We start from the raw sequence: 16,365 nt of genomic DNA, 5'->3' as shown, positions 1-16,365 counted from the left end.
AAGCGTCCACATTCAAATAAGACGTGGTTGGCGTCCTCCACCAGACCTCGTCTGCACCAAGAGCATTCGTCGGTTTCATCGTGGTCGATAGAATCTGTGAAAGATAAAAATTAACTTCGCCGTATTTGCGGGTTATCCATGGCTCAAGCTCAGGGATAAAAGTATGTGTCCACCACCCTTTAATTGAGCTGTTCCATTTTCTTTGCCATCATGCAATGCTGTTCGCTCTAATATCGTTTGCGTCGTATAGGCTCGTGTGCATTCCGTTCCACGGCCTTGGCGACTAAGTCCTCCAAAGGACCATGCTGGCTGTGGCGAGCGCCGCGTCGTTAGAGACTGTTCTGAATGCGCAGCAGACTCTGATTACGCTCAGTCTGTAGATGGCGCTGAAGCTCCGGCTGTAGCTCGGCGTTGCAATCGCTCTTGCCCATAGCATAGAGGATGACGGAGCTTATGACGCTTATTAGAAGGAGACATCGTTGCTGTGCAAGGCGAGGGCTAGCTTTAGCGCACGATTTGGGATCCCGTCCAGCCCTGGAGCTGTGCTAGTTCTAAGACCTCTGAGAGTTACTAAGGTTTCCTCGTCTGTAACTAAAACAACTTGAGTGCTCGTTGATCTCTGGTCAGCAGCCTCGGACACAGGGACATGAATGGAGCTTACTCGTTCTGCAAAGAGCGTTTCCACAATTGATTTAAGATCCGAGCAATCCGTAGGCTGCACCTGTCTACCTGAGTATAGTCTTTTAACTACTATCTTATATGCCCTACCCCAAGGGTCACATTCGGCTGAGTCACACAACTCTAAAAAGCATTCTCTCTTACTTGTCCGAATGGCCTTCTTTAACTCTTTTCTAGCTGCCTGGTAAGCTAATTGTTTCCCATGCCCGTTGGTAACTTCTTCTCGCCTGGATGCATTTGCGTCGAATATCACCTATTTGTACATTCCACCAATACATAGGCTCCTGTTGTGTGAACTGTTTGCGACGTAACATGCTCCTATTGCAGGCACTCTGAATTTGGACTACCATTTGGCATGCTCTGGCCTCAGCATTACCAATTGTGCCCAGAGACTGAATAGCTTCTGAAAAGACCGCGGGATCAAAAGTATCCAACCGATACGATTCTCTCCACAAGCTTGACGCCTCACCCATTGTGAACAGAAGTGCCGTATGATCGCTGCCCGTATAGCTATCAAAAAGACTCCATGTTGCTTCCCGAATGAAGGATGTCGTGACATAGGTAATGTCAACTACAGATCCGTATACAGCCCGACAGAAGGTGAACTCGTGGCCAGTGTTGAGCAGTGCAACATCTAGTGTTGCGAAGATCTCCAGTAGCCATCCCATAGATCGATTCATTTTCATATGGCATTAATTTTTTTTAAATCGCTTAAGGTCACTTTTTTTATTCTTGCCACGCAACGCCGGCAGAATTAACACTGTGCGTCAACGCTCAGATGCTTTAAAATTGGGTCGCCCTTGACTACACGTAGCATGTCCGCATAGCTACAACCACCTACGTCTGAAATCGCAGTTGCGTCATTTCTGGGACGTTTTTGCATAGGCTTGCGTCCTTTCACTACTGTCAAGCTTGTTGGGTTTCTCTGTCGACCTGCCTGGTTTGGATTTTCAGCTGTAGCCCGCAGATCCATTGGCTCTTTTGGGTTCGCTGCACTTTCATTGGGCCTCGGTTTTTTTGAGCAAGCTTTCCTCTGTTGGGAGGCAACTTCCCTTGACCGCTTGAGTGTATTGCTACCTGTAATCGCTCTAGCGCTAGCTTTCTCTACTATCTTGACCGGCGTGGTCTGTAACTCACAGTTTTTGCCCGGCCGATTACAGAACGCTTCGGCCGTCTTGTGGAGATTTACCAGCCTAGCCAGCTCCTCTCTCATTAAGGCATTTATATGCCGCTGACCCCCATACTCCTATTTGGGCTAACACTTCTTTTAGTGACTTGGATCCCTGGCACTCAACTATTGAGTTCTGATTAGATGTCAACGGCTGCGGCAAAGCCCTCTGTTAATGCTGTGGCAATCGCTGCAACGAAAGCTTGCAGCTCGTCCTCCATCATGGCATCCATTTTTGCTCCAACTACCACGGCGTGAAGCCTGTAAAGGGCAATGGTTACTAATAAAATTTGACTTTAGAGACCGCAGTAACTTAGACCCAGCTTAACTACAGTGGGAGCCCGAAAGTATGCACTACTTCTAATAACAAAAACCGAAATTCTATAAAATGCGTCTTTATATATATTTAAAGATTGGATACTCTAGCCTTTAAAATGTAGGAGATATCTTTTTAAAACTGTTTTTATCGAAAACAAAATAATGGGATGAATTATCGATTTAAAGTGATGAACGCGATATGCGCGCTATATTCGGACATTTAAAAACAAAAAATTTGAAGTCTCTAGCTCTTATGAGATCGACACGTTCAAAAATTTCTACAGACAGACAGGTGGAGAGGGCCAAATCAACTCAGCTCGTCGCCGTGATCAAGAATATATACTTTGTGGGGTCTGCCACGCCTGCTTCTGCCTGTTACATACATTTTAACAAAATTATTATACCCTGATTTCCCATTTTCAATGGGTTCAGGGTATAAAAACCGAGTTCGATTAAACAAATATTTAACGAATAAAATATTTCCGCAAGTGAAGTAATAACAACATTAAAACAAGTAAGAAAGCTGTAATCGAGACTGTTCGACTACGATATCCCCTGAACCCTACACGCAACTGATATTTCAATAATAATTTGCACACACACACACACGCATACTTAGTTATTATTTGAATAATTTATTATTATTATTTATTATTTGTTGAATAATTTAATTTCTAGACGTACGATCGTAATGAAACTTTCAGAACGTAATCGCCATGTTAAAATGTATGTGTATACCGAAGCACAGTCTCTAGTATTTGGTATACGACTTCCACAAAGATGAGGGTGAGGGGGTGGATTTAGGGGTGGGGAGTAAATTTAAGAAAAACCGAAATTGTATAAAATGCATCTAAATATACATTTTTAATTTGGAGACTCTAGCTTGAAAGGTGTGGGAGATAAAATTTTTTAAGTGATCTTCGATAAGGTTTTTTATCGATAAAAAAGTATCGGAATGAGTTATTGTTTTTCAGTGATAAACTCGATATGCGCGCTGTATATACAGACATTTAAAAAAAAAGTTGAAGTCTCTAGCTCTTATATCTTCTGAAATCGACGCGTTCAAACATACGGACAGACGCACAGACGGACGTACGGACGGGCGGACGGACAGACAGACGGACAGACAGACGGACAGGGTTAAATCTACTCAGCTCGTCGCCCTGACCAAGAATATATATACTTTATGGGGTGCTTATAGCGCAGTTAGCAGAGCGCGGTCGCGTGAGGGTGGATGCATGTGTATGTATGTGTGCGTGCATAAAAGTAGAGCAGAATGATAAGAATATCAGCTTGGAGGGTTCAGGGTATCTCCTAGTCGAGCAGTCTCGACTAGAGTCTTTTTACTTGTTATTATTATGTATGTTCATGTTTGAACAATCGTTGAATTAACATGAAGGTGGATATCGATGGCCCTCTTTATGCTAATTTATGGACTCCGGAACTATCGACTATGGATAATAAATTTATATTGGATAAATATTATTATATTAGGCAATTTATATTGGATAAATCTCATTATATTGGACAATTTATATTGGATGAATATCATTATAATGGACATATGCACCCTGATCTGCGGGACGCAGATATTTAGATTGGGAAGAGTTAAGACTATCTACAATTTAAAAACGCTTTCAAGTATACGGACAGACGGACGGACGGACAGACGGGCAGGACCAAATCGACTCAGCTCGTCGCCCTAATCAAGAATATAAATACTTTATGGGGTCTGCCTGTTACATACTTTTTAACAAAACCATTATACCCTGATTTCCCATTTTCAATGGGTTCAGGGTATAAAAAGGCAATATTAATTATAAATAAAATACACAACCAAAACTAAGAAGTTTGCCAAAGAAGCAGTTTATTTATCAGCGAACAGCACATCGAAGCAGTTACTACACAATAGAAACGAAGCTCATAAACGAAGCAGTTTATCAAAGCAGCGGCTCTACTAATATAATATAAGAACATGTTATTAGAGTTCACAAAAAAAACAAATATTAAATTAAAAAATTAGTAAAATAATTAATAAATTAATTAAATTCAAATACAATTCCAACTTTTCAATAATAATTTTAAATAAACATAGCATTTAGTAGAAATATAGGTAAAAATTTGCAAAAATTCTCTGTTCGTTAGTTAACAGCAATTGTAGATGGCGCAGTTACAAGCGCTTTAAGAACCCAAAATGAAAACTTTGATCAGAAATTACGAGACATCGAACAAGGTATTGGTATAAGAGCTAGAGACTTGATTTTTGATGATGTTGAGTTTTGCTTTAAAAATCGATAACTATTCCCCGACGTTAAAAAATAACGTGTATGGCCAATTAACAAACGCACGTGCTTCAGCTACAGCAGTTTTCCTATACGTGTGCATATTCAACACATATTCAAACTTCTTCTAACACATTCTTAGAATCACATCAGCAGTTTCGTTTAGTTCTGCTAGATGGCGCTGCAGCAGTGAATCTATTTCAGTTTTGCCATTGGAAATTCGAGCAAAGACGTGGCGTCGTGATTTATATATTTAATTAAATGAGTTTTCTATTTCATTTATATTTTTTAACTAGCTGGCCCGAAAGCTATGTTGTTCAGGTTGGGATACACTCTGATTAATTTATTAATCGGATTTTCATTCAAGCACCTTGTGGTAAACGACATTCTTTGTTTTTTGGTCAGGTGCAAGAACAAATAATGCGGATGGTTTGCCAACACGTGAGCATGCCACGTACAATTGACCATGAGAAAAACACGCATTTTCTAGATTGAGGCCACAAATAATCAAAGATTGGCCCTGTGATTTGTTGATCGTCATGGCGAAGGCAAGACGAATCGGGAATTGAATTCGTTTAAAGTCAAAGGGCATATCTGTTGGGATCATCGGAATCCTAGGAATAACAACTTGATATTCAGCAATTGCTTCGAGAAATCATCAGCAGATAGATCGTTCAACAATGCAACTGTCATATTTACAGACAGTTGAAGTTTGGTTACATATCGCTACAGATTTGATGCTTTGAGGCAAGCGTTTATTTCGTCGGCAGCAGTAGATCTTGGAATTACTGGTAGTGCTTGTCGGAAATCGTCAGATAATAAAATCCTTAATATGAGAGCAGGACCGAAAACTGTCACTGTTATCAAGCCTACTGAGTGAGTGTTGATGGAAATTTGAATCTTTAGGGAAAAACCGCGTTTTTCAAGTATTCGTCAAATTTTTTCTGTATTTTTAAGATCTACTATCCTACTTATAGCGGAGACAAATCCAACAAATCAAAAACCATGAAAATTGGTCCAGCAGATCTCGAGTTATAAGCGTGCATCTCAAAGAGAGGCATCCCGTGAAACGGCCATAAGAAATGTTTCAAGGATTTTATTTTGTGGCGATTTCCGACACACTACCAGTAATTCCAAGATCTACTGCTGCCGACGAAATAAACGCTTGTCTCAAAGCATCAAATCTGTGGGGATATGTAACCATATGTAACTTCAACTGTCTGTAAATATGAGAGTTGCATAACAATGAACGATCTATCTGCTGATGATTTCTCGAAGCAATTGCTGAATATCGGTAATGGCCGTATTCCTGTTGACGAATCGAGTGGTTTGATTTCATTTCCTCCAAATTTTTGCAATTTCGTCTTATTAAAAGATGAGCTTATCAACAAAGTATTTCCAAATATCATTGCTCTCCACAAAAATACTAAATGGTTAAGTGAGCGAGCAATTTTGGCGGCTAAAAATAAACGAAGAAGAAGCCACTAATTATCCAACTGAATTTTTGAACCCCTTGGATGTGCCTGGTTTACCACCGCACAATTTACAACTGAAGGTTGGCTCGGTAGTTATCATGCTTAGAAATTTAAACCAACCAAAACTGTGCAATGGAACGCGTTTGGTGATAAGAAAACTGATGAGCAATGTGAAAATTTAAAACAGGTCTTTAAAGATGAGGAAGTTCTTATTCCCAGGATTCCGATGATCCCAACAGATAGGCCCTTTGAGTTTAAACGAATTCAATTCCCGATTCGTCTCGCCTTCGCCATGACGATCAACAAATCACAGGGCCAATCTTTGATTATTTGTGGCCTCAATCTAGAAAATGCGTGTTTTTCTCATGGTCAATTGTACGTGGCAAAAATGCGCTTAACAAAAAAACAAGGAATGTCGTTTACCACAAGGTGCTTGAATGAAATCAGAGTGTATCCCAACCTGAACAACATAGCTTTCAACAATTTTTTACCTAGAAATAACGGATAGGGCAATGCAACGTTTGCCGGGCCAGCTAGTAATACATAATGATGATATACGAAACTGTGCATACCTGAGGGTTTGGAAAAGGCACCACTAGTATTCATGCTATTTATACTGTGATATTGAAAATTATTTTCATCTCTTGTACAAGACGTTGTGAAATTTCTTTTAGCATAGACTTCACCATGGAGACAACACTTACGAATACAAGGAACCGAATCACAAATTTTTAATTGTTGACAAGTACGAACTATAAATTGTTGACTATTTTTATCGAATTGAGAGTTTTCATTTTTAATTAACACTTCAATACAAAATTCACTTCTCTGAAATGATTTCTTGTGTTCTTTAAGTAACATTCTTCCACTTTTTATAACAATTGCTTCCGCCGTTAGCACATATTCAACTAAAACTTTATTTTTTGGACACTTGAACGAATTATCGACAAAAATCATTGGATTTTCAAAAATAGCAGAGTATTTATTGTAGTCGGGGTATTGTAAATAGCACTTGTTTATATCTGCGCCAAAGGAGTATCCATGTGGGCAGCATTTATTTATAATACCAATACTTTGCAACGTAACATCTGTTTTTTCTTGGCATGTTAAACTAATAAGAGTCTTGCTGTCTAGAATAAGAAGGCATGCATTTGCTAATACGGTAAATGATATATCTGTCAGTAGGGATACATTTGAATATCCGGTGTACGCACATTGTGGAAAATTTGTCAGACCGAATGTGTCATTACTTTCGACTAGGCCATATCCTTGTGGAGTTTCTGTTGTACCAATCAGGTCAATAGTGTTTCTATTATCGTTATCATTTAGACTGTCAAGGCTGTTAGTGCAATTATAAGTAGTTAAGTTATTCAACCCATAGATTTTATATAATATTGATTGTGGATTACAGCACATTTTGACTGAATTAATATTTCTAAATACATAACTGAAAACTAAGTATACAAAAAACAGTTTCACACACATCGGAAATAATCAGTATTTTATGTATAGCCGGTATTATAATTTTTGCTTTAAAACCAATGAATTGAATATACACTTTTCAAAGATGTACATATATGCATAAGAGTTGCACATATGTATGTATGTATGTATGTTCGTATCTACATATAAGAAATGTATCTTATCGCTGATTGATACCGCGCACAACAACGAAAAGACGTTGGAGTAAATGGGCCTCTTGAGTCTAACTGAATGCATGTGCTTCTAACGACTGAAAAAGTGGATAGCTTATATGTATATGTACATATGTATGTATGTACATATGTACATAAATAAATATCCATACATCTATACATACATATATACACATACATATGTATATACCCCAAGTACACATACAAATGTTGAGTGTTTATAGTAATATTTATCTGTAAACACACCACAGACATCCATTTAATGTGTGTAGCCATCAATATCATAGAATTTATACCCCTCTAGTACTTAGGATAGTAAACATGTACATATGTATGTATATGTATGTACATACATACGTGCATACAAGTATACTTACATAGATACATATATTACATAGCTCTAATGCACACATACACATGTGGATTACATTACATTTTATGTATGAACATATGTATGTAATTACTTTGTAGGTCTGTATATATGTATATACATATATATGTATGTAATTACTTTGTAGGTCTGTATATATGTATATACATATATATAAATATATACATACATATGTATATATCACGAGGGCAGGTTAAGAAAGTCCTTTATTTCTACATACAGTGGCTCACACCTTATTTCGTGCAGCAGCATAGTAAAACTTTGAAACCGTATTCCCGCTAAACCAGTAAAGATATCCAAAGAATTTAAATAAGGTCTTTTTTATTGGTTATTCATTATGTATTAACGCTTTTCATTATGTTTTTATTATAATTAGTAACATTTAAAACAAGTAAGAAAACTCTAGTCGAGAGCGCTCAACTAGATACTACCCTGAACCAAACTAATTAAAATGCACATTTATTATGGCTAAAATTTCAATTTCGATGTATTTAACAATATAAATGAAATAGAAAACTCATTTAATTAAATATATAAAAATTTTGAACGACAAGCCCTGGGTTTGAACCCGAGACCTCGCGATCGAGTGCCGCGCCTTCTACCATGACGCCAGCCCTCTGTTCGAATTTACAATGTCAAAACTGAAATAGATTCACTGCTGCAGCGCCATCCAGCAAGTCTAAACCAAACTAACTGAAGAGAACTAAACGAAAACGAAAAGATGTTTGAATGTATGTGTGCACACGTATAAGAAAACTGCTGTTGCTGCAGCACGTGCGTTTGTTAATTGGCCAAACATTTTGTTATTTTTTAACGTCGATTGACTAAACCGACGTTAATAAACTTTTCAGCATATGATCTACACATTCCATTGAATAATTGACAAATTTGAAAAAATTAAAAATCATTCACAATTAGCTACAGTGGCATCTGCCTTAATTGATGATGTTTTTAATCGATAATTAAATATCGGGAATAGTTATCGATTTTTAAAGCAAAACTCGACAGCCGCGCTGTATATACGGTCATTTTTTCAAAAATCAAGTCTCTAGCTGTAATATCTTCTGAAATCGATGCGTTCAAACATACGGACAGAAGGACAGACGGACAGACAGATAGACGGACAGACAGACTGGGCTAAATCGACTCAGCTCGTCGCCCTGATTAAGAATATATATACGTTGTGGGGTCTGCCACGCCTCCTTCTGCCTGTTACATACATTTTAACAAAATCATTATACCCGGATTTCCCATTTTCAATGGGTTCAGGGTATAAAAATTTCGTGCACTTCACTTTCAATGACTTTATTGTCCAAAAATTCTTAAATTAGGGTATTTTTTTCCTCCTTTTTGTTTAATCACCTCTTTTTAGTCGTGATTCCATCGAGTTTACCCACTTTCGGGTGATTCCCCTGGAGATTTTTGGCCATTCCTCCAATAGGGCCGTTTTGACATCATTTTTATTGGATATTGACCATTTCCGAATGTCCACGCCCAATTTTGTCAACAAATTTTCTATAACATTTTGAAGATCAACCAGGACTAGTCAATACCAGGCTGATGTTTTTGATCATTTGGCTGATGCAATCGAGATCGCCATTCTAGACACAGTTTTTTGGCATTTTGGAGCAAACTCTTCTTTAAAACGGATATGTACATATTATTGTTCATATTACCATCAATGAAAACTAAGTATCCAACTCCCGAACCCGACTTGCAGGCCCAACCATGCAACAGCCACTGCCACAGCTCACATTTAAAACTAAATATGAGCTATGGCTTATATGATGCTATCGTGAAATATTGAAAAAGCTATAGCCTTACAATAAAAAAAACTGTAAATCTAATTAGCACGCGCCTATTCTTTATTTAATGTATGAACGCAATATTATTCGGCGCTATTTAAGTTAAAGAGTTTTTATAGTGTAAAAATTTTCCCGATCCGCCCACTACCGATTAGAAGTTTCAAATTTTGATATTTGAGTTATTAATAAAAAAAATACTCTGTAATTTCTGCGCGTAAGTATTGTAACGAACCTTCGGTTTATCCCGAGTCTAAGCTGGGCTAGTTTCAGCTGACTGTGGATTCGTGCCAACAAATTTATTTGTTGAAGCCCCTGCGATAATAATTAGTCACTTGTGAATTTAGGTTTTATAGCGTAAATATATATTCTCCTGAATAAGTTTAAAATGTACACGTCACTTAAAGTTATGCTGGCTCGCTGGTTGGCTTTAGCGAAGCACACCTACCGAGCGCTGGTTCAACGCACTCCGGCTGGGAGAGTATTGTGCTAAAACACGCTAGTTTACCGGGACGATTAGGGAAACGCCAGGACTTCGGTCTGAACAAAACTCTGGCGGTTCGCTCAGATATGCAGGCCTCTTCTACTATCCCACTCGCTCACAGCACAACACTAGCTCCGTTTTCACTCACAAACACTTCTCTTGCGCACGGCTACGTGAACTTACTCAGATGTGCAGGCCTCGCTTAAGCCGCTGATATGCACCGATGTCCTGATCGGTGCCGCTGATGCTGCTGATTGCCTCTTTCGTTGTCGCAAGGATTCCCACTGGATGTCCTTGCTGTTCCCACGATGTCCTTGCTGTCCTTTGAAGTCCTGGGAGTCCTGATTTACCACTCGCGTTGACTTTTACTAATCACTTTTCACTCGCTTAATCGTCACTCAATCACCACTTAATCCTCTCAATCATCTGAATCCTCTGAAGCATCTGAAGCCCCTGAAGCATCTCTGAAGCCCCGTATGGAGCCGCCGGTGGCCTTTTATAGCCCAGCCACAGGCCCTGCTTCGGGTGGTAACGGGGCCTGTTCGGCTCTGGAGCGGGGCCTTTCAGCCGCTCGTGTCCACAGAAAAGGTAAAGTGGCGTGATCCGGGTGACGCCAGTTTCCCGCCAAATTGCGTGGCCGCCTCCCATTGGCTGAAGTACCGTTGGTGCCCTGCGAGTGAAAGTGATCACTACTATCAACCGGCACGAACGGCACCTCGGCTAACGGTCACCGATGATCGACATGCGTGCGACGCGAACCCATTGCTGAATCTGTAGGAGCGAAAGAGACCGCCTCTAACACGACTTTGACCCCCTTTCCAGTGCGAGGGTCGCTCCTACAGTATTCGCGTCGCTGTGTGGAGCAACATATATATGCACGTATATGCATATAAACGCACAGCAAATACGTACGTTCATATACATTAATACGTGCATACCTATATTGCTCCTCACAGTATTCAAATTTTGCAGTTAGGTTGCCGTTAGCTCGTGGCGAATTGGGAAAAGCTGAAACAGTAATAGAGCTAGCTAAAGCTACCTACTAAATTGCTGATGGGATGTGAATAAGTATTCTGCAGTTGCTATCGCCCAACTGCAACGTTATTAACGTTTGAGTATTGTTTATTTTTATACCCTGAACCCATTGAAAATGGGGAATCAGGGTACAACAGCTTTGTTTCAATTAATGTAACAGACAGAAAGAGGCGTGGCAGGCACATACTGTATATATTTTTGATCAGGGTGACAAGCTGAGTCCATTTGGTCCTGTCCATCTGTCCGTATGGTGAACGCGTCGATTTCAGAAGATATAAGAACTAGAGACTACATTTTTTTTTTTAATTACCGTATATTCAGCTTGGATATCGAGTTTACCTTCAAAAATCGATGAATTATATTTACAATATATATTAAATATCTATATACAGTAGAATCAGGTTATAACGACTCCGCTTAAAGCGTCCAACCGGTTATGTCGACGAAAATTTGATGTCTTAGTTGGTCCCCATACAAACTTATATGAAAGAAACCTTCTGGTTAAAGCGTCCGCCGGGTATAGCGACTTAAAGTCGTCGATCCCTTGAGTGTCGCTATAACCGGATTCTACTGTATTTAATAATATGAGTTTTTTATTTTAAATGCACCGATCTTGATCAGGGCGTTGAGCTGAGTCGGTTTATTCCTGTCCGTCTGTCTGTCCGTCCGTCCGTCCGTATGTTTGAACGCGTAAATTTCAGAAGAATTAGCACACACACACATACACAGGCTACTGCGCTTGGAGTGCGCCGCAGTGTTGGCAATATTATGAGAATTTATTTGCTGAATAATTTAATTTCTAGACGTACAATCTTAATGAAATTTTCAAAACGTTATCATAATGTTCATGTACGTACATCCCAAAGCACAAGTCTCTAGTATTTAAAATACGGCTTTTACAAATATGATGGTGAGGGGATGGATATCTTAATATACATTTTAAATTTGGAGACTCTAGCCTTAACGATGTGGGAGCCTTAACGATTTGGGAGATATAATATATATGTCGAAGCAAGTAGTATTAATATGTTGGCGCGCACTGTAATTGTGCTTACTACCTGCTCGCATATTTTCCCTTTTCTATATGCCTTCGTACTTATGCGTGTGGTTATAGTGTCGGTGTGTAATGAGGTTATATGAGTGTGGCTGTAGTTTTCGGCTGAGTTGTAGGAATTGATTTCATCATATTGCATCAGCCAATATTTGCATGTTGTCGCTTAAGAAGTACCGTTTTAGCGGGGCGACAGCGTTGTGTCGCTGTCGCCGAGTGAGGTTCGGGAGTAGGCACAAAGAACAATTGAGAGACACAAGTTAGTTGCCTCTAGGATTCAAGTGTGAACGAAACTCGCTGCGCAAAACGATGCCTGATACTAATACTGTTCTGACATCAGAAGTGGGATCTGGCCCTCTACCTTCAATAGTAGATGCGTCATGGAAAGCCATAATGGAAATGCAAAATAAAAATTTAATCGAACTTGTAAAGCATTGCAACTGAAACAACAAATAATAAGACAATAGTGTTGCCAAAATTTAACGCAGAAGTTGCTGGCGCCGACGCAGCAGCATGGTGCGCTACAGCGAATATCATCATAGCGGAAAATCTCATAAAAGGCAGTGCGTTAGTGATGGCTTTGAGTGCAGCGTTGGATGGCAGTGCATCGCAGTGGCTTTCACAAACATGTTATCCTGACATAACTTGGGCGGAATGTTCATTGGTCAAAGAAAAGATAAGTTCTAAATTAATTGGTAAAAGAATTAACAATGTAGTAATTCTAAAGGGTATTGGCAATGGTAGTATTTGTAGTACATTGCAAATGCTTATTAATGTAAGAATTAACAATTATTGCATTGAGATACTATTCCTTGTTTTGGGGGATGAAAACTTGAAAAATGATGTCGTGATTGGTCGAGAAATATTGTCTAATGGGTTTCATATCATTATGTCTCCCGGAAAAATTGAAGTTATCAGATCGAAAATTGTAAACCGTTGTTCAAATGATGATATATTTGGGCCTTGTTGCTGTTCTGTGTGGGTGCACGCGCACGCTCGCTCATACATGTATGTGTTGCGGTTGTTGTGCCTGTCTCGCTCTAACTTACTGTCGTGCCCAGACTGCGTCAGACAGAGACGTCTGCCAGGTTAGGATAACGGATCGGGGAAGAAACGAATGGAATTGAAATAACGGTAGTCGCATAGTCAGTCACACATACAACCTTAAGCGTTATTGCGAAGTACATTGTATTGTTCGTCGTTTTTACTGATTGTACTTCACTCAAAGCATCAAGAACTAAACGCGACCTATGTATCTCCCAGAGCACAAAGGTGGTGAGCATATTTACAAACGTTCACGTTTGATTTGCAGTATAGAGAGGGCAAGAGAATGGTAGAACACGATCCTTGCCAATTGTCCCAAGAGCGTTCAGATGGTCTGTAATAAATCAGATTCATGAATCAATTATGCATTTAGGCTGGGAGAAGACGTTGGATAAGGCCTATGACTATTACTGGTTTGAAAACATGTCCAAGTATATACGAAAGTTCGTCGAAAACTAAGTGGGAAGTCTGATCAAAAGGAGTATGTTATTGTCCAAATAGATGCTTTCACTAAATTTGTCTATTTAACACAAACGGTCAAGATTGATGCTAAGAGCTGCATAATTGTTGTGACATCAGCTGTATCATTGTTTGGAGTACCAAACCGAATAATAGCTGACCAGGGAAGGTGTTTTGCGGGTGCAAAGTTTAGTAAATTCTGTGCAGATAAGAAAATAAACTTGCATTTGATTAGTACCGGTGCTAGCCGAGCTAATGGCCAAGTGGAATATGTTGACTGCGGTCGAAACTGGAACTCAGTCTTGGCAGAATGTGTTAGGAGAGGTGCAGTTGGCAATCAATTGTACAACTAACCGTGTGACGAAGGCTAGTCCATTAGAAATGCTATTGGGAAAGGTGGCACGGCCATTAGGCTTACTCCCACCTAGTGACATTGAGCATGACATTGCCAAACGTAAGAGCACAGGCTGAAAAGAATGTTTTAGCTACAGCAGTTTATGACAAGGAACGATTTGATAAAAATAAGGCGAAAGTAATTAGACACAAAGTTGGAGATTTTGTGCTACTAAAAAGTGAAGAAAGGCATCAAACTAAATTGAGTCCAAAGTATAAGGGGCCTTTTGAAATAATCAGAGTCCTAGAGGGTGACAGGTACATTTTAAGGTCTCTAACTAGTAAACGAAATTACAAATATGCTCATGAAGATTTAAGAAAATTGCCAGAGGGGCAAGTGCCCGAAGAATTGAATGTGTGTGATAATTATAATAATATTGTTGAAATTGATAATACAGTCGAAGACGGTAAAGACAGTGAAAATTAAAAATGTTGAGAATGAAGAAGTCACTAAAGAGAGTGAAAAAGAGTGAAATAAAGAATAAATATAAAGAGAATAAAGGGTACGGCTGGCCAAAAGAAAATGGCAGAGTACTTGGTTATATAATAATGCAAGCACAAGTGCGAAACATACTGGAGTTCGTTTTGATCATGGCGTGTGGGGCATTTGATTATATAATGTGGATTATATAATAATGCAAGCACAAGTGCAAAACATACTGAAGTTAGTTTTGATCATGGCGTGTGGGGCATTTGATTATATAATGTTGAATGGAATGGAGTAAATAATGTTTAAAGAAGAATGACGACAAAACTACTTATAAAAGAAATATAAATAATAAAAATAATAATAAAAAAAAAATTATAATTATGATCATGTATTCTGGTAATAAAGCTTGATATTTTGTATGAATTGAATTGAAACATATTGTTAGAATGATTAGTTAATACGAGTTAAAAAAAATCATATGAAAAGAAGGTTGATTTTTGTATAGAATTATGTATATCGTTTATTTATGGAAAAAAAAAGGAAGAAATTTGAAGAAACAAGAAAATAAAGACTTAAATGTTATTATTTCATACACGAGGGCGTGTCAAAGTCAGGATGGCCGTGTCGAAGCAAGTAGTATTAATATGTTGGCGCGCACTGTAATTGTGCTTACTACCTGCTCGCATATTTTCCCTTTTCTATATGCCTTCGTACTTATGCGTGTGGTTATAGTGTCGGTGTGTAATGAGGTTATATGAGTGTGGTTGTAGTTTTCGGCTGAGTTGTAGGAATTGATTTCATCATATTGCATCAGCCAATATTTGCATGTTGTCGCTTAAGAAGTACCGTTTTAGCGGGGCGACAGCGTTGTGTCGCTGTCGCCGAGTGAGGTTCGGGAGTAGGCACAAAGAACAATTGAGAGACACAAGTTAGTTGCCTCTAGGATTCAAGTGTGAACGAAACTCGCTGCGCAAAACGATGCCTGATACTAATACTGTTCCGACATATATAATAATAACTGATTTTCGATAAGGGTTTTTTATTCGATAATAAAATAACGGAATGAGTTATTGTTCTTAAGTGATGAACTCGATATGCGCGCTGTATATACGTACAAAAAAAAATATTGAAGTCTCTAGCTCTTATATCTCCTGAGATCGACGTGTTCATACATATGGACAGACAAACAGACATAATTTTAACAAAAACCGAGATTATATAAAGTGCCTCTTGATATACATACATATTAAATTTGGGGACTCTACCTTTAAAAATGTGGGAGGTATAATTTTATAACTGATTTTCGATAAGGTTTTTTATCGATAAAAATTTTTGGAATGAGTAATCGTTTTTTAGTGATAAACTCGATGTGCTCGCGATATATACGGACATTTAAAAAAATAATTTGAAGTCTCTAGCTCTTATATTTTCTGAGATCGACGCGTTCATACATACGGACAGACGGACCAAAATATTTATTTCACTTTCGTGAATGAATATAATAAATAAATAATAAAAAAAAAAAAAACAAGTAAGAAGGCTCTAGTCGATACTGCTCGACTACGAGATACCCTTAACCCTCCAATTTGATATTCTAATCAGTCTACACTTAGTTTAGGCACACATAAATACACACGCACGTATTAGAACGCGCTCTGCTAACTGCGCAGTAATCAGCGACTGCGCTTGGGTTTTGGTTT

General features: G+C 38.7%; 1 protein-coding gene and 1 long non-coding RNA gene across 4 annotated transcripts in view; both read right to left on the bottom strand.

The window, feature by feature from the left end:
• Window positions 1–7,635, bottom strand: part of mthl15 (methuselah-like 15) — a 141,650-nt gene extending 134,015 nt beyond the window's left edge. The window contains exon 1 of one of the 3 annotated variants that reach the window (XR_016196429.1): window positions 6,494–7,634. Coding sequence is in view for 2 of the 3 variants with exons in the window: in XM_089257658.1 (XP_089113784.1) it covers window positions 6,494–7,406 (913 nt within the window). In the remaining variant the exon portion in view is untranslated. Of the gene's footprint in view, window positions 1–6,493 lie in introns of all 3 variants that reach the window. The other 2 variants (XM_089257658.1, XM_089257657.1) reach the window with 2 other exon arrangements.
• LOC149091982 (uncharacterized) overlaps window positions 1–16,365 on the bottom strand; it is a 202,016-nt gene that overhangs the window by 157,705 nt on the left and 27,946 nt on the right. The window lies entirely within an intron of this gene.

Source organism: Drosophila navojoa, chromosome 3, assembly GCF_054131105.1.
Source record: "Drosophila navojoa isolate 15081-1374.11 chromosome 3, UAZ_NAV_1.0, whole genome shotgun sequence".
In the NCBI taxonomy this organism is placed as follows: domain Eukaryota; kingdom Metazoa; phylum Arthropoda; class Insecta; order Diptera; family Drosophilidae; genus Drosophila; species Drosophila navojoa.
The sequence above is the reverse complement of the archived record's forward strand: the minus strand, read 5'-3'. Positions and strand labels throughout refer to the sequence as shown.